The sequence below is a fragment of the Pan paniscus genome, chromosome 11, assembly GCF_029289425.2.
Source record: "Pan paniscus chromosome 11, NHGRI_mPanPan1-v2.0_pri, whole genome shotgun sequence".
In the NCBI taxonomy this organism is placed as follows: Eukaryota; Metazoa; Chordata; class Mammalia; order Primates; family Hominidae; genus Pan; species Pan paniscus.
In genome coordinates, this window is record NC_073260.2 from 14775652 (window position 1) to 14802476 (window position 26825).

At 40.8% G+C, this 26825-nt stretch overlaps 1 protein-coding gene across 8 annotated transcripts in view; it reads left to right on the forward strand.

The window, feature by feature from the left end:
• NR6A1 (nuclear receptor subfamily 6 group A member 1) overlaps positions 1-26825 on the forward strand; it is a 254041-nt gene that overhangs the window by 191521 nt on the left and 35695 nt on the right. For 6 of the 8 annotated variants that reach the window (XM_055117620.2, XM_055117619.2, XM_034929033.3 and 3 more), the window contains one exon: positions 25314-25556. In XM_055117620.2, the coding sequence (XP_054973595.1) occupies positions 25314-25556 (243 nt within the window). The remainder of the gene's footprint in view (positions 1-25313; positions 25557-26825) is intronic. The other 2 variants (XM_055117622.2, XM_055117621.2) reach the window with 1 other exon arrangement.

Consider the following 26825-nt stretch of genomic DNA (forward strand, 5'->3'; position numbering starts at 1 on the left):
ATATGTTTGTTGATCCATTCACCCCTTGAAGGATATTTGGTTATTTACAGTTTGGGATGATTATAAATAGAAGTGCTATAAATATTCATGTACTAGTTTGTGTTTAAACCTAATTTTTCATTTTTCTGTGTTAAATAACTAGGAGTAGAATTGCTAGGTCATATGGTAAATCTTTGTTTGTTTGTTTGTTTGTTTATTTATGAGACACAGTTTAGTTCTTGTTGTCCAGGCTGGAGTGCAATGGCTCAATCTCAGCTCACCACCACCTCTGCCTCCCTGGTTCAAGTGATTCTCCTGCCTCAGCCTCCCAAGTAGCTGGGATTACAGGCACGCGCCACCATGCCCAGCTAATTATGTATTTTCAGTAGAGGCGGCATTTCACCGTGTTGGTCAGGCTGGTCTCCAACTCCTGACCTCAAGTGATCCACCCGCCTCAGCCTCCCAAAGTGCTAGGATTACAGGTATGAGCTACCGTGCCCGGCTATGTTTAATTTTATAAGAACCTATCAGACTGTTTTCCATAGTGATTATATTATTTTGCATTCTCACTTGCTACATGTATGAGAGTTCTAGTTGCTCCACATTTTCACCATCACTTTATATTGTCATTTTTTTTTAATTTTAGCCATTCTAACATGTAGTTTTATTATTTTTTATTTTGTGAAATGGGGTCTCACTAGGGCTGGAGTGCAGTGGCATTACCATGACTCACTGTAGCTTCAACCTCCCAGGCTCAAGTGACCCTCCCAGTAGCTACTCAGCCTCCTGAGTAGCTGGGACTACAGGCACATGCCACCACACTTGGCTAAGTTTTAAATTTTTTGTAGGGACAGGATCTTGCTATGTAGCCAGGGCTAGTCTCAAACTCTTGAGCTCAGGCAATCCTCCACCTAAGCCTCCCAGGTAGCTGGGACCACAGGTGCATGCCACCACACTTGGCTAAGTTTTAAATTTTTTGTAGGGACAGGATCTTGCTATGTAGCCAGGGCTAGTCTCAAACTCTTGAGCTCAGGCAATCCTCCACCTAAGCCTCCCAGGTAGCTGGGACCACAGGTGCATGCCACCATGCCTGGCTAACTTTTTGAATTATCAGTAGAGATGGAGTCTCCCTATGTTGCCCAGGCTGGTCTTGAACTCCTGGGCTCAAGCGATCCACCTGTCTGAGACTCCCAAAGTGCTGGGATTACAGGTGTGAGCCACTGGCGCCTGGCAGTTTCTCACAATTCTATAGCACCTTGTGGGATTTAGGAATGGTAAGCAATTGAATTGATATATTATGATCTAGTCCCCTATAATCCTCTCCCTAGATATAAATTGCCCTTTTAGCAATGAGAAAGGATTATTTCCAGTATGTGGCATAGTGAGTGGGGGAAGGGTAGAATTAAATTGGGCCAGAGATTTAGGCTAGAGCCTCATGATATAGGGCTATATGTAGGCCCTAGGTTTTATTTCATCTTCTAGAGGAAGTAGAGTGTTTTGAACAGAAGAATTTTTAAGGATCCATTTGACTACATTATAGAATAGATTGGAAAATGAATTGTAGGGAGTCTAAGAGAAGGAAGGAGACTACTTAGTAGACTAAATGGTCATGAAATGAGAGATGATGGTGGCATAAGCTAGGGCTCGTAGTAGTGGAGATTGAGAATAGATTTTAGATCTGTTTTGGAGGGAGAATTGATAGGGTTTCCTTATGGTTTGGATGATGAAATGTAAAAGAAAGTAAAGGAATTAGGAATGACTCCTAGATTTTAGTATTTAATAACTAATGGATTTTGGTTTTATTTACTAAGATACAACTTTTCCCAAGAAACATGTTGATATGGGAGGTAGGAATAGAATCTAGAGTTCCGTTTGGCTGTTAAGTTTGAGATACCTATTAGAAAGCTAAATGGAGATGTTAAATGGGCAGTGTAGATACAGGCCTCTGGAGCTCAAGGGGGAGTTTTGGTTTAAGGATCCACTTTTAGGCATTACTACTATATGGCAGTCTAAAGTCACCTAAAGAGAGAATATTGGTAGAAAAGAGGTCCATGGACTAACCCCAGGGGACATTCCAATGTTTGGAAGTCCCAAAGAGTACTCAGTAAAAGAGACTGAAAAACTGTTGATCTGAGAAAGAGGAGGAAAAGCAGAAGACTGTTGTCTTGGAAATCAAGGTAGAAAAGTGCTTCAAAAAGGGGAGAATTCAGATGTTTGTCCAGTTTCTTCCATTCATTTAGCAAATGTTCTTAGTGCTTTCACTTTGTAAGACTCCATGGATAGATCCAGCAGTCATCAGGACAGAGAAGATATCTGTTCACGTAGAATTTACATATCTGTTTTAAGGATTTCAGTGTGAAGCTATATAGGAATTCTGAGAGCCCATCTATCTTCAGCTTTAATTTATCCTTAAATTTCAGGAAGCTGCCCTTAAACACTGATGATGATCACCAGTTTTCCCAATTTCTGCAATGAGCCATCAATTTACGAGAATAGAAAGTTTGGTAGTCAAATTCTTGTGGTCCAGAATAGCAACCACTGAGTGTTACAGATACATAGGTCATTTAAAGGCCAAATGAAATGCAGAGGCAGCTGTAGTATAGAGGTTACTTATACAAACATGTACAAATTACTTTCCTTTTCTGGACTCAGTTTCTCCATCTGTAAAGTGAGGAGGACAAACTAGTTTATTTGTAAAGTCCCCTCTGGCTCTGAAATTTAATGCCTCCATAATCCAGAACTAAGTAATTAGAGAAGTCACAAAGGACTGAGATATATAACAAACACCAACCCTCAGAGTCAGTAATACTCTTATCAGTGAAAAACCTCAGTAGCCAAATCAACCACTAATTCAGTATCTGGTGATGGAATCTCAGGATTTTGACAGTTGGAAATCATGCCAGTGAAAGTTCTGGGATTTTCTTTGGAAGAGACTCAAAGAATTTTTTTGTGTGGGAAAAAGTGTGCATACACTTTCCTAAAGGATGTTATGGCTACTCTGGTTTAGCTGTTTGGTATAATTGCACTGAGTGTATTTTCACCTCTCTAATAGAGGCCTATAAATTAAAACTCAAATTTATGGAAGATATTTCCAGAAAGAACTACGGCCCCTGGCTGGAGAAATAAGCATAGTCATAATAAAATACAATTACATTTGGTGTTTCGGTTTTTTAATAGAGATGAGGTCTCGCTCTGTTGCCCAGGCTGGAATGTGGTGATGCAGTCATGGCTCACCACAGCCTCAACTTCCCAGGCTCAAGTGATCCTCCCACCTCAGCCTCTCGAGTACCTGGGACTACAGGCATACACCACCACGGCTAGCTAATTTTTAATTTTTTATAGAGATGGCGTCTCCCTATGTTGCCCAAGCTGGTCTCAAACTCCTGAGCTCGGATGATCTTCCTGGCTTGGCCTCCCTAATCTCAACTAGGATTACAGGCATGAGCCATTGAGCCCAGACTAAAGTTATTGATTCACATCTCCATTCACCAGCACTCTACAAGTCTTTTACCTATTTTAATCTCTTAATTCTCACAAAAATCCAGTAAAGTAGATAGGTTTATAGATTAGGAAACCAAAGCTCGGAGACATTAAGTCACACAGCTAAAATAATGACTAACTGGGATACAAAGCTTGTGTTGCTTGGCTGGGCCGGTGGTTCACGCCTATAATCCCAGCACTTTGGGAGGCCGAGGTGGGCAGATCATGAGGTCAGGAGATCGAGACCATCCTGGCTAACATGGTGAAACCCCGTCTCTACTAAAAATACAAAAAATTAGCTGGGCGTGGTGGCACGCGCCTGTAGTCCCAGCTACTCGGGAGACTGAGGCAGGAGAATCGCTTGAACCCGGGAGGTGGAGGTTGCAGTGAGCCGAGATTGTGCCACTGTGCTCCAGCCTGGTGACAGAGTGAAACTCCATCTCAGAAACAAAAAACAACAAAACAAAACAAAGCTTGTGTTGCTTTTACTTTTGGCTTCATAGTTACAGTAAAAATAAAACAAGGGGAAAGAAAACTTTAAGGACAACTTACTGTAAAAGCTCAGTAAGTAAATGTTGGTTCTCTAATCCAGGCAGTCATCCTGAACTGCAGGTAGATGTAATGGGGAGCAGTGAGGCTACTGAGGAGAACCAGATAGGTGACACTGCTGTGATAAGATGCTTTTCACTACCTGACTGTACCTGCTAGGTGGGCAAACCCAGTACGCCCCAGGCATGCAAGAATTAGAAGCTCACTCAGATGAATCCCTTGGAGGCACCCTGCACTTTACAATTCCTGGGCGCTCCTTCATACATTCCTATTTAGTTCTCATAGGAGCTTTTTAGGTAAAGTAATTGTCCTCATTTTACTGATGGGTATCCTGAGACAAAGTGGTGACAATATGATATCAATAATAATAATAGCTCACATTTTTGAGCATTTACTATATTCCAAGTACATGTACTTTACATGTATTAACTCTGTTCACATTACATGTAATAACTCAGTCCTCACAGTTACGATGTGATAAAAGTACTATTGTTATCCCCAGTTTATAGCTGAAGAACTGAGGCATGGAGAGACTAAGCAATATAGACTAAGCCATGCAGATTAAGCAATATGACACATTCAGTAAATGTTAAAGCTGAGATTTAATTTTTAATTTTTTATTTTTTTGAGACAGAGTCTCGCTCTGTCACCCAGGCTGGAAGGCAGTGGTGTGATCTCGGCTCATTGAAACCTCTGCCTCCTGGGTTCAAACGATTCTCCTGTCTCAGCCTCCTGAGTAGCTGGGACTACAGGCGCGTGCCACCATGTCCAGCTAATTGTTTGTCTTTTAGTAGAGGCAGGGTTTCACCATGTTGCCCAGGCTGGTCTCGAACTCCTGAGCTCAGACAGTCTGCCCACCTTAGCCTCCCAAAGTGCTAGGATTACAGGCATGAGCCACTGCGCCCGGCCAAAGCTCAGGTTTTAATCCAGGCAATTTGACTTCACAGCCCACGCTCTTAATCACTATATACTGTACTAGGTTTTGATAGAGAAATTAGTGACCAGCCTGAGATCACAGGCCTAGCTTAATCCTCACCAATTTTGTATGAAGGTGGGGAGTACAGATGTGTAATACAGGCGGTAGGCTTCTTTTGATGTCCCAAAGCTAAGAGGGAAAGCCCGTATTTCAATAGGCAGGAACATCACATTGACTCAAGGCAATAAACAAGTCTGTGTTTCATGCAAAGACCTAGCTTACCATTACAGGATGTGAATCGGCCAGCTTAGCAGTAGAAAATAAAAAGGACTGAGAGGTTTGAGTTACTATACACTCAGGACTGATCAATAATATTAACCCATTATCTTTTATGCAGTTGTAGAGTGTATACTTTATACCCGAAAGGTAATAAATTCTATTGCATTCATTTAAAACGTAGTATCCAAAAGGGAGTGGGAAGAATGATTTCCCTCTCTTTCCTGTACTCATCAAGCCACAGTAGATTCTGAGCATGATATTTTCATATGGCATTTCCAAGCAAGAATATGTCCAGAGGAAAGGCAGATGGCCACCCAGTGTGATGGGGAAATGATATATAAATCAGTTGTGGGACTAGGGGTATTAAACTCTAAAGGTTGTCAAACTCTTGGTGGAAAACTGGAGGGAGCAGGCTTGGGCAGGTTGCTCAGTGTTCACAGATTATATTAAGACCAGGATGTCTTCATTGCAGGGAATTATATTTTAGCATCAAATAAGGAAGTAAGCTCTTTATCACTGGAGATGTTCAAGCTCATGTAGGAAAGTTACTGTAAAAATGCAGTTATGAAATTAGATAAAGGAGTTAAATGACTCTGCTAAGGCTCCTTCAGTAATATTATAGTTAAGACTAAATTCTTATTCCTCATCTAATATTCTTTCTACTACCTCCTGCCTCTGATCAGAGTGGTATCTAGCAAGTGTGACATCTGGGAAGTATCTTGAAACTCTGAAACCAGTGTCATAATTTCTAATATGACAAACATATAGGTGCCATTCATTCATTCATACATATACCCATTCAACAGTATTTCTGAGCACCTACTTTGCTAAGTCTTAGGATATAAGAGTACGCAGGACATAGTCCCTGTCTTTGAAATTTATATTCCTGGTGGAGAGAAAAGGTTAATGTCTGCTTTTTTCATTCAGCAATAAAGAAACATTCCAGTGTCAGTACAAATATTCCAGTGTCAGTACATATTTACATATTGATGTTTTTAACACAAAAGTAGTACATACTTGTGCTAAAGAGATAATAGAGTAAAAATGTCCTCTTGTGTGTCCTCTGTGCCCTTCATTCTCCCTCTCTACCCTAATAATCACTGATAACAGTTTGGTAAATTTGCTTCCAAAGTTTTATCCATGTATATGCCAAAGCATGCATGTGTATGTTCGTATGTATATATGTTACGGCTTTAAAAAACAGTGGTTTTTGAGACATGTCTTATCCTTTTTAAGTGATTGCTTATTCCATTGTATATGTATGTTAGTTTACTTAACCATTCTCCTCTCCTATAGATTAGTATTTAGGTTGCCCAACTTTTCACTATTACAATGTAGCGGCTGTATTTAAAAAGAACTCGGACATAAAAATGTGGAGGAAGATAATGAAGATAGGTGTCAGAAAGACATGCCCTATGAAATACTTTTAAAGGGAACACGAATGTTGGCTTCCTCAGTAAATAGTTATTGCATGAAAGAGAAAGCTTAGGGGACCATGGTTGTTGTCTTCTGTGAAAGATTGTCCCATGGGGCCTCAGAGAGCGGAGTTAGGTCTAGTAGGCAGAAAGTTACAGGGTGAAAGATTTCAAGTTAAAATAAGGAAGAACTTAATAATAGTCCAAGCTGTTATGTAGTTGTGAGGTAGTGAATGCCTTACTTATGGAAGTATGCTAGTGTTCATTCCTTAGGTTGGAGTAGATGATCTCTTGATACCCCTTTAAGCACTGAAGCACTGAAATTTTACCCATGTAGGAGAAATTACAGCGTTCACAGCTCTCTTCAGACAAAAGAGCTGAGGGCTTCGTACTTTGCCCATTTACCATTTTCAGATGAATTACCCAGGGGGGATTCAGAGATGATTTTTCCTCCAAAGACTAGATCCTGTGAGCCTTCTTTTTTTCCCACCCCATTGTCGCTGTGAAGATATTAGAAGTTGGCAGCTATTTTTAGTTATAAAAGTTTCAGCTTAATACAACCTTGAACCATGAACTGTTCAGAACAAGTAAATTGCAAAGACCATGAAGTCTCATGTTGCACAGTTAATCTTCCTAATGCCAAAACCGTACTCAGTATCCTTCAGGCCTCACTTTAATGCTTTTTGATGCTCATTTTTTGGTTGGAAAAACAATTATTTCATAGTTTCCAATACCCAGGATTTCTGGTGACCTTTTCCTCAGACCTTGGAAAAGACCATCATCTCTGTCATGTCCACAGTGCTCTTCCTGTAGCTTCTTAGATCTCCAGTTTGTCTATAGCTTGCCCTTAGGAATTTCTAGAAAATTCACCTTGCCTGTTTTGCCTGTGGAAATGCTTCATTATAGAAGTACTGCTGACACCCAATTAATTTACTGGAATTCCTTCCACTGACGTGTGCGAACATACCACAGATCTCCTCCACTAAGCTAAGCCCACTGTGGAGTCGAAAAGGGCAAGAAACCAGGTTTGATTCTCACTTTCTTCATGTGTTCTCAGTTCGTATGACCTTGGGTAATCATTTCCCTGTGATTCAGTTTCCTCACTTGCAAAATGGAGGTTCTCTCATCAAACATATTGGAAAGAATAGTCTCTAGCAGTTGTTCCTACCTTTTTCTTGACATTTTGAAATCTACCTCCTTCCCTCCATGTTCTTGAAGTTGTCTTTAGATGATTAGTGACAAGATTAGTATGATTGCCATACCAGGCCATTATTGGAGCCTTGAGGCAAAAGGAAAATTCTAGTGATAGTCATCTGTTTAAAACTTTTTCTTGCATTAATTTTGTATTTTGATTTTTAAAGTTTGTATTAAAATATTTATATCGATTGAGTGTTTTGGCACCTGCCTAAATTTTGCACAGAGGCAGTAGTCCCAGCTCTGCCTTTTGCCTCGTCCCTCAGCCTGTTCTCAGTTCATAGCCTCAGTTTCTCCATACTGTTGACTGCTCTCTATTTAGTACAGCTCTTTGTTTCCTTGACTTCCCTGGCATTGTACTATCCATATTTTCCTTTGCTCCTAGGGTACCTTTTTTCTATCTCTTCTTGTTCTTCCTGATCTCTAAATATAGGCAGGCTTTCATTAAGGTCTGTCATAGTCAATTTTTTTTTATGGTAAGTAAGAGAAACTCATCAAACTGAACTAGCTCAAGCCCTGAGTGGAAGTTATTGGAAAGAAACTGGGTTAGAGCTTGGAACACAGAGAAACATGGAAGAGCTGGGATTCAGGAGGGATGGCAGGAGTCATCAGGAGCCACAGGAACTACTCTCAGCCCCTCTGAAGCCATGAAGCATAGTACCTCTGCTTTACTTCATCCCCTAACCCTCATGATCACCACTACCACCTAGACAAATACCCTTTGCTTTTCAGGAACAAAGCCATCTCACTAGTCACCTCACAGCTCACTCTCATCCAAAGTTAGCAAGCCCTGTGAAATCTTGGCAATAGAGAGAATTACATTAAACCAGTGCCTTTTTCCAGTCCCGTCAGCAGTGGCCATTATCTGTCCCTGGTCCAGTCAACTTGTCTAGCAGTGTAAACATAGTGCCTCACAGGCAGGGCAGTGGCTGCTCTCAAAGAAAAGATTGGTGTGGGCTGAGCAGACAGCCAGAAAGATATCTACTGCAGATTCCAGTCTCTCTTCATATCCTGTCCTCTGCAATCGCATCCATGCCCACAGCCTCCCTACAGAAGGACTCCTCAGGTCAATCTAACTCCAGAATTGCATGTTTGTGTTCATTGTGGCTCTCCTCATCTCCCACTACCTCAACTAACCCACTCCTAAGACACAGTTAAATACCCACAGCCAGCAAGCCCTTTTGTCTGTACTCTTCCCTCTGGCTGAAATTCTTTTTGACATACTTCTACTCTAAGGCTCAGTTCAGGTGATACCTCTTCTAGATAATCTTTCCTTCTGCCTCCCCATCTATCTCCAGAATGACTCATTCACTCTTTAGTGTCCACTACATCGTCTCTTGCTAGTTTAGTATTGACTGCTCTGTATTTAAATTATGGGATTGATGTCCATCTCCTCCACTGCCATGAGATACATAAAGGGCATAGAGGGGCTCTCAAATATTTATTCAGTGAGTAAATGTTGCAATGATTTGAGGCAAGAAGTAAGAATTTTAAATAATCAATGTCTGCTTTATACTTCCAACTTCAAAAATACTTATTTGTTTAGATACAGTGCATGGATCCAAGCTATCTATGAATGAAATGCCTTTATATTTTTTCCACTGAGAACGATTTATATTTTTGCCTTAGATTCAAGCAACTGTTTCCCTGCCCCCCCCACCAAGTAAACAAGGAATCCTTAAAAGTTTCCAGTGACATAAGACAAATAATAGATTTCTCCAACTAGAAAACCTAAGTTTGCTATGAAAATGAAAACCTTGTATTACAAATAACAGTTTAGTTTCTAATTCAGAGATCCCCACATAGAGGAGATAGGAAGGAATTAAGGACTGTCTTCTGAATTTTTGTTTTCTTGCCCTCACCTACAGTTGAGAAGTCAGATGATGGAGTAGCCTTTTTCCTGGATTCATTTCAGTTCATTGTAGTTTGTTTCTAGGCCTACACAGTTAATGGCATCAGTAACATTTTCTTTTGTCTTTTTCTCATTTTTTCTTCTAGTGTAAACCAAAAAGTATCAAAGACAGGTCTCAATCAAGTTAGAAGTTTATTTTGCCAAGGTTTAAGGACACGCCTAGGAGACAGGTCTGTGCCTTTCTCCAAAGAGGGTTTTAGAATTGAAACGGGAAAAGCAGGCTGGAGGGGAAAGGGGAAAGGTATGGTCACATTACTGAATCCACATGTTGCAAGAGAAAAGGAGCAGCTAGGGGAATAGTAAATTATGTATTCATCTCAGTAAATCAGCACTTTACTTAAGATAAGGTGAACATAGAGTTGCTGCCCATGGAGATAGGTAACATTTTATCTGTAGCTATCTGCTTAGGAACAAAAGGAAAGGCAGCTTCTTGCATGACTCAGCTTTCAGCTTAATTTTTTTTTCCTTTGGCATAGTAAATTGGGCTCCCAGACTTTTATTTTCCTTTCACACTAGTGATCAGTAAGAATAACTCCCAAATAGTCCATCAGTCTTGTAAATTGCTCACTTGTTTTCATTCAGCTGATGTCAATTTTTAGAAATGTCCTCTGAGGAACTCCATGTGTGACCTTGGAAATGGAATTTTATAGTAGTATGTGCGGTGGAATGGACATGGTATGTAAATAGAGGAACAGTGCGATGATTTTTTTATTATTTGTGTTTAAATTCTGTGTTTGCAAATGAAATTTTGAGGGTAGCTGTTCCCAATTTCAATTCTGCTCTACAGCCTGAGGCCTTCATTTCAGATAGTGGCAACCTCATGAAACTGATTGGAGTCAGTCCTTAGAATGTACAACTGATCAGAGAGTTGGAACTAGTAATCCAGTTGAAACAGATCCCTTTTGTTTTAAATACCCTTTAGCCAGGCAAGTTCCAGATTGCCTTAGTTGTCAGTAAAATTTTGGTCAAGCGAGTGGCTGTATTCTCCATTTCCTAAATCTGGCCTTCATCACAGTCTGAAAAGCAGGTTTTGATAAAAATCGGTTTCCAAATGTAATTTGCGTAACCTGAGCCCTTGGAATGGGTAAAATGCCCTTCCTGGGGTGGAGGAGGTATTTTTGTAACAGCAAGGCTGAGTGAAGGTATGAGAGTATGAAGACTTTTTGTAACAGGTTTTGTCCTGTCTTTAACCAAATTAAGGTAGAACCGATTGCTAGAAGGGGAGGGTGTGTTGTGCTCGCTTACAAGATAGATTGCACGTAGTTCTCTGTTTCAAGATTTTGTTGTGACTCCTGTCATTTCTTTGTTTCCTTAAAGGGGGGGATGGGTGATGCAGCAGCAGCACTGAGGCTCATTTTTTTTTTGAGATGGAGTCTTGCTCTGTCACCCAGGCTGGAGTGAGGTGGTGTGATCTTGGCTCACTGCAAGCTCCGCCTCCCGGGTTCATGCCATTCTCCTGCCTCAGCCTCCTGAGTAGCTGGGACTACAGGCGCCCGCCACCATGCCTGGCTAATTTTTTGTATTTTCAGTAGAGACGGTGTTTCACCGTGTTAGCCAGGATGGTCTCGATCTCCTGACCTCGTGACCCACCCGCCTCGGCCTCCCAAAGTGCTGGGATTACAGGCGTGAGCCACTGTGCCCGGCCTGAGGCTCAGTCTTGATACCTGCCATACCAACCATCCTTCTCTTCCCCCACCTTCACAGGAGGTAGTTTATTAATGGGAAGTCTATCTTTGGAAGAGTAATAAGGTTAAAACTCAGTTCCATCACTGATTTGCTGTGTCCTTGGGTGAATCACTTTGCTTTTCTAACCCTGGGCAAGTCACTTAATTTTTTTCTTAATAAAAATAAAATACAGAAAAAGATACACAAATGTTTAACTTGTCTTACTTTTCATGCAAGTTTTTATTTGGAAAGCATGGGTTGATTACATGATTACATTTCATTCTCCTCTTAAAAGACTGTTTCTATGTTTCTTTTGTTTTTTTTTTTGAGACAGAGTCTTGCTGTGTCACCCAGGCTGGAGTGCAGTGGCACAGTCTCGGTTCACTACAACCTCCGCCTCCTGGGTTCAAGCAATTCTGCCTCAGCCTCCCAACTACCTGGGATTACAGGTGCCTGTCACACACCCGGCTCATTTTTTGTATTTTTAGTAGAGACGGGGTTTCACCATATTGGCCAGGCTGGTCTCGAACTCCTGACCTCAGGTGATCTGCCCGCCTCAGCCTCCCAAAGTGCTGGGATTACAGGCATGAGCCACCACGCCCAGCCTCTGTTTCTTTTTCCTTTTTTTTTTTTTTTTGAGATGAAGTATTGCTCTGCCAGGCTATAGTGCAGTGGCGCCATCTCAGCTCACTGCAACCTCCACCTTCCGAGTTCAAGGGATTCTCCTGCCTCAGCCTCCAGAGTAGCTGGGACTACAGGCACACACCACCATGCCTGGCTAATTTTTGTATTTTTAGTAGAGATGGGGTTTCACCATGTTAGCCAGGATGGTCTCAATCTCTTGACCTCGTGATCCACTCGCCCTGGCCTCCCAAAGTTCTGGGATTACAGGCATGAGCCACCGTGCCCGGCCTGTTTCTCTTTTTTAAATGCGTATGACTCTCTACTAGTTAAAAAAAAAAAAAAAGCAAATTTTTAAAAAGCATCTGCTTGAATCTTTGCTGCCTCCTACAAAATGTATTTTCTCTATCACTCCCAATGCATCATGATGTATAGCTAATTATTTTATTTCTTTACCACTCACTTTTAAGTCAGTATGGTTTTTGTCCTAACTAGTTCACCAAAGTGGTTCTCAATAGTGACCTTTGAGCCTTTTTTATTCTACACACTTTTTTGTTTGTTTGTTTTTCCTTTTTGTGGAGAACAGGGTCTCATTGTCTTGCCCAGGCTGGTCTCCGACTCCCAGGCTCAAGCTATCCTCCTGCTCCTGCCTCCCCTAAGTACTGGGATTACAGATGTGAGCTACCGCACCTGGCCTTCATATGTTTTGATGTTGCATTTGACAATGCAGTCTTCGTTGTGGAATCCTTTTGTCCGTTATCTTTCTGATAATCATGGATTTATATTCTACCCTTTTCTTCTTTGACCATGTCATCTCACTTTACTTCCCTAAGGTCTCAGCTTCCCCTCTCTGTTTTATCCTGCTGCTGCTTCTCCACATTCTCTGACCCCCTAACCCCCACCCCTTGGAGTTCTGATCTGTTCCCATAGCTTCAACTCTTCTGTGTGTTGAGGACTCCCAGATTCTTCATTTTAGCCCTGACCATTGTCCCCTAAGTAGTTGCCTTTAGAATATTCCCACTTGACTTGCCCATTGTCCTCTCTTTAAACTAAAGCCATTACTTTTGCCCCGCACTCAGCTTTTGTTTTAAAATTTTCTGTTAGTGTTGCCTCATTTCTCACAGCCACGTAGTTTAGAACCTTGAGTTCCTCTCTGCCACTTTCCTATCCCCTCCTCTCTTCATCTCTCCTCTGTGGTCCAGTCGGTCAACAAGCCCTTTCTAGGCTCCTGTTCAAACATTTCAGTAGCTTTCTCTCAGCAGGATAATATCGATTGCAGTCTATTCCAAATCAGTTTTCAAGATGTATCTCCCACCATTCCTCCATAAGATCTCTCTATGCAACATCAATATCCTATGCAATTCTCTCAAACACACCTTGCGTTTGTTTTCCTTCCTTTTGCTGTTGCTGATATCATTTCCCTTTCTTGGAGTGCTCTGCTGTGTTTTATTTTCAGCTTTTTTATTATGAAATATTAATACTTAAAGATAAATGGATAAAATACAAATGTACAGCTTAATGACTTACTGTAAAGCAACCGCCCACGTCAAGATACAGAACACTGCCAGGATCCAGAAGCTTCTCCCTACCACCGTACTCTTAACACTGTATGTCTCTTTCCCTTCTTTGCCTGTTTTATTTTAAGCTTAATACAAATGGAATCCTATAGTATTTATTCTTTGCTTTCGCACTTCTTTCGCCCATTGTTTGTACAAGTCATCTGTGTTGTTGCAGTAGTTCAGATATGTTTACTGTTGTATAGTATTTCATTGTTGAACGCATACCATCTGTAGTAATGTCAATGAACATTTGGGTTATTTTAAATTCAGGGCTTTTATAAAGCATGCCGTTGTGAACATCCTTGAACTTGCCTCCTGATAGGCATGTATATGCATTTTGTATTGGGTATATACCTGGGAATGAATCATAGGATAGATGTCTCTTCCACTTTAATAGTGACATGCCGTTTTCCATAGTGATTGTGTAAACAAACAGTCCTACCAACAATATATGAAATTTAGTTTTTCTACATTGCCATCATAACTTGAAGTCTTTTTAAATTTCAGCCATTTTGATGGCTATGTAATATCTCATTGTGGTTTTAATTTGCATGTCCTTGATCACTAGTAAGTTTGAACATCTTTTCATAAGTTTATTGATTATGTGGCTTAACCTCCTTTGTGGCACACCTATTCAAGTCTCACACATTTTTCTACTGGGTTGCCTTTTTCTTATTCTTATATAGGAGTTTTATGTATTTTGGAATATGAGCTCTTTGTAGGTAGTGTATTGCATGTGTCTTCTCCCATGCTGTGGCTTGCCTTTTCACTCTATTAAATTTTGTTACTTTAATGCCATTTTATCAATGTTTTCTTCTATGGTTAGTGCTGCTTCTGACTTCTTTTTTATTGTTTTTGTTTGTTTGTTTGTTTGTTTTTGAGACGGAGTCTCGTTCTGTTGCCCAGGCTGGAGTGCAATGGCACGATCTCGGCTCACTGCAACCCCTGCCTCCTGAGTTCAAGCGATTCTCATGCCTCAGCCTCCTGGGTATCTGGGACTACAAGCGCGTGCCACCATGACCAGCTAATTTTTGTATTGTTAGTAGAGATGGGGTTTCACCGTGTTAGCCAGGATGGTCTTGATCTTCTGACCTCATGATCCGCCCGCCAGAGCCTCCCAAAGTGCTGGGATTACAGGTGTGAGCCTCCACACCTGGCCTTCTGACTTCTTTTTAAAAATCTCTTTATAACTCAAGGTCATGAAGATATTCTCCTTTATTATCTAATGAGAGATATATTATTTTGCCTTTGATATTTGGGTCTTAAATTAGAGTACAGTAGAATTGGGTTTCATTTTTTTCCCATATAGATATCAAATTGCCCCATCACAATTCATTGAAAAGCCTTGTCTTTTTCTCAGTGCTCTGCAATGCCATCTTTATAAATTAAATATTCATATATTCATGGCTATGTTGTAGAGTTCTCCATTCCATGCCTTTGGTCTATTTATCTATCTTTGAGCCAGTAAAACATTTTAATTACTATAGCTTTAAAATAAATGTTGATGTATGGTAGATTGTCTTGTCTTTTCTCAAGTGTCTGTACTAGTTTTGTTCTTTTGCATTTCCGTATACATTTCAGAATTAGCTTGTCAAGTTATACACACACACACACACACACACACACACACACACACAGAGTGTGGATTTTGAATGGGACCTTACTGAATCTATAGACCTCTACTGTAATGACTCCTCCAATCCATGAGCGTCATATATCCCTCCATTTACTTAAAAACCTTCTTCAGCTTATCTTAGAAGTACTTTATATTAAGTAAGTATATTACAGTTTCTCCATAGAGATCTTGTATCTCTTTATTAGATTACACCTTGGGTATTTCATATTTCTTGATGCTATTGTAAATGGCATCTTTTAAAATTTTTCATTTCTGTGCATGTTATAGAAATATGGTTAATTTTTATATATTTCTTATTTTGTCTGCACTGGCTGGGACCTTCCCTACAGTGTTGAATAAAGGTAGAGTACTGATCATAGGCCATCCTTGTGTTATATCCAGTCTCAAAAGAAAAGCACTTTTTTGTTTAAACATTTTATGATTCAGTGTGATTGTTGGTATAGGTTTCTTCAGATAGCCTTTATCATATTAATTTTTTTTCTGTTTCTAGTTTGCTAAAAGTTTTATAATGTTGAATTATATCAAAGACTTTTTTAAATTAAAGCACTATTTATAGCTTTATTTAAGATGAATTTTTCTTTTTGTTGTTGTTGTTCGTTTTTTTAGAGACAGCGTCTTGCTTTGTCATCCAGGCTGGAGTACAGTGCCACAGTCAGAGCTCATTGCAGCTTTAAATTCCTGGGCTCAAGGGATTCTCCCACCTCAGTATCCCAGGTAGCTAGGACCATATAGGTGTGTGCCACCATGCCTGGCTAATTTGTTTATTTTTCGTAGGGATGGGGTCTTGCTATGTTACCCAGGCTGGTCTAGAACTCCTGGCCTCAAATGATTCTCCCACCCCAGCCTGACTGGGAGCTACGGCTTGCTGCTGCCCAGCATTGCAAGAGAGTATCATATCATATATCGCTAGCTTGGGGAAAAGATGAAAATTCAAAATTGGAAGTACTGTTTCTACTGAATACATATCACTTTCATACCATCATAAAGTAGAAAAGTCCTTAAGTTGAACTCTATAAGCAGGGGACTGTCTGTTTAGAGTTGTAAGGAATGAGTGAGTGATTCAGTGTAACAAATTTAGGACAGAACTTGGTACATAGTAAGCACCATGTACATGTTCTTAGCATCTTGTACTGTATCATTTCATCCCTAGCAAATCTGTATGAGGTAAGTACTAATATTATTTGTATTTTACAGTTGATAGTTAGACTAAGAGAACTGAATTATTTACCCACAATTATAAAACTAGCAAGTGGCAGAGCTGGAGTTTATATTAGTATGTCTGAAATGCTAGGCCAATGTGTTTAAAACTTTTTACAGTTCTACGTACATTGTGATCCAGTACTCCACTGCACACTTGCACATCACAGACACACAAATGCACACACTTTAATTGAAACTGAAGTTTCACGGAATTTTACCCTTTCTCGGTACATATGATGCACTTTGATATTTTTCATTTCATTTTTTTCCAAACATGATGCTGTGGGTTATGACTTGTAATTTGGAAAACATTGCACCAAGCCATACCATTTGTTCATTTATTGATCATTCATTCATTCAACAAATTGTGTATCTTCTCTATAGCATTCATTGTGCCAGATTTTACTGTTAACATCTTTAATCAAAACCTACCTGCAGCGGAACCTTGGTTAGGTGTAACTGAGAAGTCCTGCAGCTGTTGTAAAACAAGACCCCAGATTGTACAATTCTTGTCAGATCGATGACTAGATTCCTTTATAAATCTCTTTATCCTCATTTATTTTTTGTTCTTGCTAAATGATGTGGAGATGGGCATATCCATTTATTTCAGCAGACACATGTCAATGGTGCTCTGAAGAGATGTTGCTAGGGCTCTGTAGCTGGTTCAGATTGTTACTAATCTTCTAGGCCAACCATATCAGCAGCTTTATTTATCATTTTATTTCCTTTGAATTTGACATTTTTGCCTCTGAAAATATGTGTCCACAGAGACCCTAACTGAGCTCTGAATCTGCTCTTATTTATCAGCAGGAGTTTAAGAAATGCAATTTAATATGATAGTTCTTTTACCTGTGCTAGAATAATCTCTGACTTAAAAACAAAAAACTCTTGCCAGGTGCAGTTGTGCATGCCTGTAGTCCCAGCTACTCGGGAGGTGAGGCGTGAGGATCATTTGAGGTCAGGCGTTCAAGGCTGCAGAGTGGTATGACTGCAACTGTGAATAGCCACTGCACTCCAGCCTAGGCGACATAATGAACCCTGTATCCAAAAAAAAAAAAAACAAAAAACATTTTACATTGAACCTAAGGTTTGAAAGTCTATAGCAAAGACCAAGCATGTTACCTTTTTTCTAATAATGTTTGTGTTTAGTTATGGTAACCAGCAATATATAGAATATTTTGCAGGAATAAAATTGTGGGCAGATCATGACTTTTACATACAAAGGGGTAAAACATAGCCTGATATTATATTTGTGGCTACTTCTGTGCAGCTCTTCTTGATAGTCTTGCTGAAACTTAGTGAACTATATCAGCTCTTTTAGAAAGGAATGAGATTCTTCTCAGAGGAAACCCAAGTTGGAGAGGAGTTTTCTAGCACCAAATTTAAGACATGACTTTATATGCCAATTGTTTCTTTGTCTATACCCACTCTTCCACCTTCAGTTGTATAACTGGTAGTTGTGCTTCAGAATTCACTTCCTCTAGGAAATCTGTCATTACTTTCCCCTGCCACCAGGCTGACTGGTGCTAATAACATTTTTTTAAGTTTTTTGTTTTTATTTATTTATTTATTTTTTGAGACGGAGTCTCACTCTGTCACCCAGGCTGGAGTGCAGTGGTGCAATCTTGGCTCACTGCAACCTCTACCTCCTGGGTTCAAGCAATTTTTCTGCCCCAGCCTCCCGAGTAGCTGGGATTACAGGCGCATACCACCATGCCTGGCTGATTTTTGTATTTTTAGTAGAGACAGGGTTTCACCATAATGGCCAAGCTGGTCTGGAAATCCTGACCTCAAGTAATCTGCCCACCTCGGCCTCCCAAAGTGTTGGGATTACAGGTGTGAACCACCATGTCCCACCAATTTTTTTGTCTTTTAGATTAAAAAAGAAAAACTTATTATTAAGCAACAATTTTGTCTAACACTTATACTTTGCAAAGCTACTTTATTCTATTACAGACTATGAGGAAGCTAGAGCTCTGTGTCATTTATGGGTAATCTATTGCCTTATTCATTCTCAAACAGTTGTTTTTGTTTGTTTTGTTTTTAGAAATGGGATCTCATTCCGCCGCCCCGTAGGCTGGAGTGCAGTGGCATGATCACAGCTCACTGCATCTTCGACCACCTGGGCTCAGGTGATACTCCTACCTCAGCCTCCTCCTGGGTAGCTGGGACTATAGGCGCTCCACCACGTCTGGCTAATTTTTTGTATTTTTTGTAGAGACAGGGTTTTGCCAGGTTGCCCAGGCTGGTCTTAAACTCCTGGGCTCAAGTGATCCACCCACTTTGGCCTCCCAAAGTGCTGGGATCACAGGCATGAGCCACTGTGCCCGGTCTCACAGCAGTTCTTTTAAAAAATTATTAATATAATTTAATATAATATAATATCCACATTCTATAGAAGAGAAACAGAGGTACATCTAAGTGCTCACTCTTCCAAAGTGCTGGGACTACGGTGCTCAGCCTGTCATTTTCTTTTCTATCCACAAGTTGAGGCTTACCTTGCCATGGGCTCTGAGATCAACTCTACATTGCCACCCAAGCCTGTCCCCTTGATTGCAGTGTATGTCTGTTCACCTAATCCCAGTCTCATCAATTAAAGTTTAAAGTTTGTTAAAAATTGTCTTGGGGGCAAGCACAGTGACTCCTGCCTGTAATCCCAGCACTGTGGGAGGCTGAGGCGGGTGGATCATCTGAGGTCAGGAGTTTGAGACCAGCCTGGCCAACATGGTGAAACCCTGTCTCTACTAAAAATACAAAAATTAGCCAGGCATGGTGGCACACACCTGTAATCCCAGCTACTTGGGAGGCTGAGGCAGGAGAATCACTTGAACCTGGGAGGCGGAGGTTGCAGTGAGCCGAGATTGGGCCATTGCACTCCAGCCTGGGCGACAAGAGCGAAACTCCGTCTCAAAAAAGATAAGAGACAAAACCAATTGAATAACTATTTCCAGGATGCTAATGGTTAAGTCAGATTAGAGAAAGGACTTCAGTGTTTTGCTAGAAGGCCACGTTCTGTTTAATACTGTTTTAAGGATAGAAATGAAAATAATGTAACACCGACCACACATGTAGACAAGAAGGAGATGGAAGAAATGATATACTAGGTGGCAGGACCCAGATCCCCAAATATTTCAATAGACCAGAATGACATGCAGAATTTATTATATAAAGATAAAATGGATCAAGGGCAAATGTAAAGTCCTACCCTTGGGTTCAACATTCTGCTTCCCAAGAATGGAATAAGAAAGATACTGGTTAATGGTATGTGTGGCAAATACTTCAGGTTTTAGGTGCCTTTGAAACAGATGTGAATTAAATATGTGTGTGGTTGAGTAGGAGGTGGCAGGGAGGATTGAAAATACAGCAGTCTTAGAATTGGAAGATCTTGAATTGCAATTCCAGCTCCACTCCTGATTGGTTGTGTAACCAAGATTATTTACTCTTTCAGCACCAGTTTTTCCCGTTATAAAATGTGTGGCATGCCACAGAGATTCAGTCATTGTAAAATGTATGTACTTACTAGTGTTGCCAGCTGCAGAAACATAGAAGCAAAATTAATTCAGTCTTAAATGATATTAAGAAAAATCATTCAGTTCTGGATACTTTGTTTTAAGAGAGATTTTGATACTATATAATTCATTAAGACTAAGAAATGAGAAGGAAAAAAATCACAGTTGGACACTCCATTATTATTATTATTATTTTCTTTTTTGACGGAGTGTCGTTCTGTCGCCCAGGCTGGAGTTCAGTGGCGCAATCTTGGCTCACTGCAACCTCTGTGTTCCAGGTTCAAGTGATTCTCCTGCCTCAGCCTCCCGAGTCGCTGGGATTACAGGCATGTGCCACCATGCCTGGCTAATTTTTTGTATTTTTAGTAGAGATGGGATTTCGCCATGTTGGCCAGGCGGGTCTCAAACTCCTGACCTCAGGTGATCTACCCTCCTTGGCCTCCCAAAGTGCTGGGATTACAGGTGTGAGCTACTACACCCAGCCTGAAAACTCCATTATTATCTTTAAATCTCTAAATGGTTTATATATGAGCTAGGTTAGATTGTACATTTATTTTTTACCCCTGAACACATTATTCAGGGCAGTGGGGGAAGCTTCAGGTTTGGCTCCATATAAAGAAAAGCCTTTGAACCATTATAACTGTCTAAAAGTAGAATGAATGGAATGAAGTACCTTATTGAGTCACTAGAGATGTGCAAGTAAGAGTATGGGGCAACTCTTTGTCTTGGAACATTGTGGAGGGAATTCATGCCTCAGGTAAAGATCTGTTCAGGGCAATTTCTAAGGCCTTTTCTAACTCTTAAGATTCCAGATTCAGTAATACAGGAATAATATGTCTCGAAGTTACTGTGGTGAATAGTGTATGTAAAACTTCTTGCACATTGCATGGTACGCAGTTGGTGCTCATTGACTGTTTTTTGCCTTATCTATAAGATAAGAATAACCCTTGCTTTGGCCTGGTACCAGCAAGATAATGCATGTAAACATGTTATAAATACACTTCAAATCCTTTGCAATAGGAGGTGCAGAAATCTGTATCTGACATCTGGCCAGGCACGATTAGGGGCATTTGCTTCAGTTTGTTCATTTACAAAGGGGGACCCTGGCTTTTTTGGTTGTTTAGTTGGTTGGGTGGTTGGTTGGTTGGTTTTCAGTGGGGAAGGGACTGACTTACCTGCATGTAGAATGTGTAGATTTACCTTGCTGTGGCCAAAGAATGTAATGGTTAGGAAGATAGACTTTTGAGGCTTCCAGCTTTCCCTTACTAGCTGGATGACTATTAGGGAGTGATAGCACCTCATGGGCCTCCATTTCCTCATCTGTAAAATGTTGAGGGCACTTTGTTTAGGAATAATTGTGATTATTCAGCACAGTAATGTATGTTAAGTGCTTGGCCAGAGCATAGCACCTAAGTGGTCAGTTAACAATAGCTGATTCTGTTGTTATTTTTCACATACTGGGAGAGAAGTTTTCCAAATGCTTCTTTGAAGGGCTACTAGATTGATCTGGAGAGAGCCTTTCTTTTGTACCATTGAGAAACTCCCTTTTGAATTAGTTCCTCATCCATGGCATAGACCATTTTTTGAAGAAACAGAACATGGCAGGCAGTAAGAATAGCTGTAGCCAGACAGAGAAGCAGTCCTAGGACTCCAGGCTCCTTAAAGAAATATGGCCCTTTAGTCTTTGATCTCAGTGTGGCCTTTAAAAACTATCATGAGAAAAGCAAGCAGTGTTACGAGACATGAGCAGGTTCTTAACAGGTCTATATTTGATTGTCGTTCTGTAGGTTCTTTGCTCTGGCTCCAGATGCTGCACAGAATGCCATAGGAATGCTTTATGCAGAGGTTATTGAACTCCATTTCTGATATTGGTGGTTCAGGGTCAGCCGCTTTCTAGGTGGACAAATTGTTTAACCATTTTGGAGCTTCCACTTAATCATTTACAAAAGGGTGATAACAATTGTACTCACCTATGTATGGGGTTTTGAGGATTACATGAGTCAGTGAAGTAAAGCCTACCTAGTTGTGGTGGGTGTTCAGTGAAATCATATCAGTGAAGAAAGGAAGGTGTGTCCTTGTGGATATATTCATTATAACTGTTTTTAAGTCTATTCTAATAAGGCTCTGGTTTACATTATAGTCATATCTAAAAGAACACTGAAGGTTTTAAAATTAGAAAATTTAGATTCTTCCATAGCCAATCATGGTTTCCCAACAGTGTTCCATGTTCCATTTCCAGGCCTTTTCAGCACTCTAGGAAATCCCATCTCAAACATAGTGGGTGCTATTTTTATCTATTCATTTTGCCTGTTTGGCCTTACCTGTTTTAATTTTTAAAATTTGCTATTGTAACTTTTCTGTAATGTTTACCTTGAGCTTTCTTTATGTTTTCAAAAGGAAAATAAAAGGAATACTGATCACACCAGGGCCATTTTTATAGGGTATCTTTTTTTTTCTTAATAGGGCTTTTTGTATTTTGTTTGTGTTGCAAACAACAGAAACTCACTTAAGTTAGCTTAAGAAAGAAAAGAAGGAGGATTGGCCAGGCGCGGTGGCCCACTCCTGTCATCCCAGAACTTTGGGAGGCCGAGGTGGGTGGATCACGAGGTCAGGAGTTCAAGACCAGCCTGGCCAACATGGTGAAACCCCATCTCTACTGAAAATACAAAAATTAGCCAGGCATGGTGGCATGTTCCTGTAATCCCAGCTACTCGGGAGGCTGAGGCAGGATCATTACTTGAACCGGGACCTGGGAGGCAGAGGTTGCAGTGAGCCAAGATCGCGCTACTGCACTCCAGCCTGGGCTACAGAGTGAGACTCCGTCTCAAAAAAAGAAAAAAGGAGGATTGTATTACAATAACGTGGTTATGTCAATTTGTCACTGTGCTGTTTTCTCAAAGGAAGTGTATCCAAGCCTTAGAAAAGTCTGTAACCAAGAACTGTAGAGTCCTCAAGAACCTAGGCAGTCTTTCCATATCTGTTCTCCATTTCCCTGGTTGTATAATCTCATGTATGTACTTGTCTGTGAGTACCTGCTGTTTGCCAGCTGACTTGAGACAAGTCTTAATATTGCCTGTTTCCCTGTTTGCGAAAAAAAAAAAGGTATATTAGTTTCCTGTGCTGCTGTAACAAATTACCACAAACTCAGTGCCTGAAAACAACAAAAATTTACTCTCTTACTGGAAGAGAAGCCATAAATCCAAAATCAGGTCGGCCGTGGTGGCTCACACCTCTAATCCCAGCACTTTGGGAGGCCAAGGTGTGCAGATCACTTGAGGTCAGAAATTCAAGACCAGCCTGGCCAAGATGGTAAAACCCCGTCTCTACTAAAAATACAAAAATTAGCAGGGCATGGTGGCAGGCACCTGTAATCCCAGCTACTTGGGAGGCTGAGGCAGGAGAATTGCTTGAACCTAGGAGGCGGAGGTTGCAGTGAACCGAGATTGAACCACTGCATTCCAGCCTGGGTGACAGAGCAAGACTCCCTTTCAAAAAAAAAAAAAAAAAAATCAGTATCCCTGGGCTGAAATGAAAGTGTTTGCAGAGCCACACTCCTTTCAGAAGCTCTAGGGGAGAATCGGTTCCTTGCCTCTTCCAACTTCTGGTGACTGCCGTCATTCCTTGGTTGGTGGCCAGTTTCTGCCTCTGTCTTCGTATCACCTTCTCTTTTGCATGTTACGTGTTTCTTCTTCTCTACTATCTTTATCAGATCTCCCTCTGCCTCTGTCTTACGAAGACACTTGTGATTGTATTTCGGGCCCACCCATATAATTCAGAATAACCCCCTACCGCAAGATTCTTAATTTAATCACATCTACAAATACCCTTTTTCCTTTATAAGGTAGCATTTTACAGGTTCCAAGGATTAGGACCTGATATCTATGGGTCGCAGTTATTCTGCTTACTATAGATGGCAATCATAAAGACTCATCTCAAAGTTGGCATATATTAAGGGCTCCAGAAATGCAAGCCACCTCCTTTCTCTGCATCCCTCCTGTATATACTACCATGACCCTCTGCTAACATTGCCTTCGAAAGCTTTTCCTTTCAGGAATGTCATTATCACATTAAATGTGTACCTGCTGGGGTAATAATAATGAAAATAATAGCTGACAGTTATCAAATGTCTATTATAGCCCACACACTGCAATGAGAACTTTATCCATGGGATATAGGTATTATTATAATCACCATTTAACAGATGAGAGAAATTAGAAAAGTAAAGAAGGTCAATTTTTCCCTAGTTCACCCAGCTAGTTTCAGAGCTAGGGTTCAAATTAGAATCTCTCTAATTATAAGCGGTCTCTAATTCATGGTATAATGATGTGCCTTTGTTTTTGTTTATTTGTTTTTTAAGAGATATGGTCTTGCCGTCGCTCAGGCTGGAATGCAGTGGTGCAATCATAGCTCACTGCAGCCTCAAACTCCTAGGCTCAAGCAGTCCTCCTGCTTCAGCCTCCTCAGTAGCTGAGACTACAGGTGTGTGCCATCACCCCTGGCTCTATAACGATATTCTTGATTATTATACCTTCCCTCTTACTCAGGAGTGAGGTTGAAATATCTGATTTCTTGTCTTGGCCTCTGATCGGAACCTTCCCTGGTGATTTCTTGTACCTGCTGGCATAGCTTCACATCACAGTTCACAGGGTGCTTTTTTGTCGTGTGCCTGCTCTTTAGCAGTTGCTTGGTCCTGAGTAAATGCAGTTTAAAAGAAGAGGAAGTGAAGAGCTATATTCTATCCTGAATTTCCTCCTCGAGTAACTTGTTTGTTGCTCGTCAGTGAGTTCCATGACTCTGGGGATCATGATGATTTATTTATGTCCTAGCACAGGGCCTGGACACAGAATAGATACTCTGCTAGAGTGTAAGCTTCACCAGGGGCTTCTGTTCACTGCTGTATTTGTGCCTTACAGCAGTTCCCAGGATAGAAGAGTTGCACAGTAAATATTTATTGGCTGGATGTCTGGCTGACCGGCTTAGCTCGGTATGGTTAGAACTCAATTACAGCTGTCATTTATTGGCTGTATATCATGTGTTAGGCCCTTACATATATGGTAAGTAATCCTTACCGTGCTCCTACAGGGTAGAATTGATGGGTTATAGATGAGCAGGGTAAGGGTGATAGAGGAGTCAAAGATTCTTTCTAGGTTTCAGTCTTAGATACTGATCCAAGTGTTGATGAAACCCAGGAGGAAGAGTTTAGGTAGACTGTGTTGTGGTATCTGCAACTACAGATACAGGGACTACTCTTGGGACAAGGATCCGAAGATGGGCCCCCTGTTTGCCCTTTAGCCTGGAGATAGTGGTGGTCTTAATCTACCCAGAGCAGAGTTGCTCACTTTAGGAACTGTAGGCTTAAAGCCATTATTTCCACTGTGTTCTAACTTGAACATGATCAGTTTCTGTTTCAGATGATCGGGCTGAACAACGAACCTGTCTCATTTGTGGGGACCGCGCTACAGGCTTGCACTATGGGATCATCTCCTGTGAGGGCTGCAAAGGGTTTTTCAAGCGGAGCATTTGCAACAAACGGGTATATCGATGCAGTCGTGACAAGAACTGTGTCATGTCTCGGAAGCAGAGGAACAGGTGCCAGTACTGCCGCCTGCTCAAATGCCTCCAGATGGGGATGAACCGGAAGGGTGAGTGGTGCTGATGGCTCTGATGGCCCATCCTTCATTCAAAACTTTACCTTTAGTGTCAGCTGTTTAGTTACTTATTCCTCAAGCTTGCACTACATATCAGGCCTTATAGTTTGTACTCATAACCAAAAATGAACCATTCTTGCCTATAAGACCTTCCTAAACTAGGTGGGGGGAAGAAAACTAGTGAGATGTTAAGGTGGGAATGAGTGCACAAGCCCTGTGTGACCAAGAACCCACTTAACAATCAGGTCTTAACTGGGATTAATATACTTCATTAGTTATTTCAGGAATGATGACAGAAGTAGAAATTTTTGGATGAAAAGGCATGAGGTAGGAGATTGCTGAATGCGGTATCATTTTGTTTGCTAGAACCACGGTGTACTCAGAGGCTAGGCATGCTCAGAAGTCTGTGTCTAGGTTGGTGAGGAGTTTGGAATTTATTGGGAAGCTTTCCAAGAGCCATTAGCCTGAGATAATATGAACAAACTGACGTTCTAGTAGGATGAATATGAAGGGCTGTTTTGGAGGATGAATTGGGGCAGGGGAAACAGAAAAGCCACCTAGAAAGTTTTTAGTAGAGTCTAGAAGGAAATCTGAAGGATCTGAAGGAACGGGGGAAATAATGGCACACAGAGATGTTGAAGAAACTCATCTGATAGGAGTTGGTGACATACTGAATATTGAGCAGCACCAGAAGTTGAAATCGAGGATGTGGATTAAGAGTAATGACCTTATCAGGGAGAAAAAAATGAAAAAAAAAAAAAAAAAAGTCAAGCTAAAAAGCAGGGTGATTTCTCTATAGGACCCTCTGAAAAGAAAAGAAAAAGGGTGGGGCAAAATGTTGGCCTTGGCAATACTGAGTTTGAGATACCTGAGAAGGATGCATAAAGATGTCCACCAAGGAAGTTGATTATATAGGATTGGAACTGAGATGAAAAGTCCTGCCTGCAAACAGGCTTCATGGAGCTGTTGGCACAGAGGTGGTAGTAAAAGTCTAGTCCATAGGTGAAATCACCCACAGAGAGAGCTTAGATACAGAAGAGAGAAGGGCCAGTGTCAGAAGCCTAGAGTGGTATTCCCATGGAGAGTGGAGAGTAGAATAGAGCAGTGTCATTCAGCAGAAAGAAGAGAGGCTCTAGAGGCAAACAGACTAGCTTTTAGCTCTGTGACCTTAGGAAGTTTGCTTTATATCTCCAATATTCAATTATCTTACCTTTAAGATGGTATGTTACTTACCCTTCAGAGTTCTCTACAGGATTAAGTATG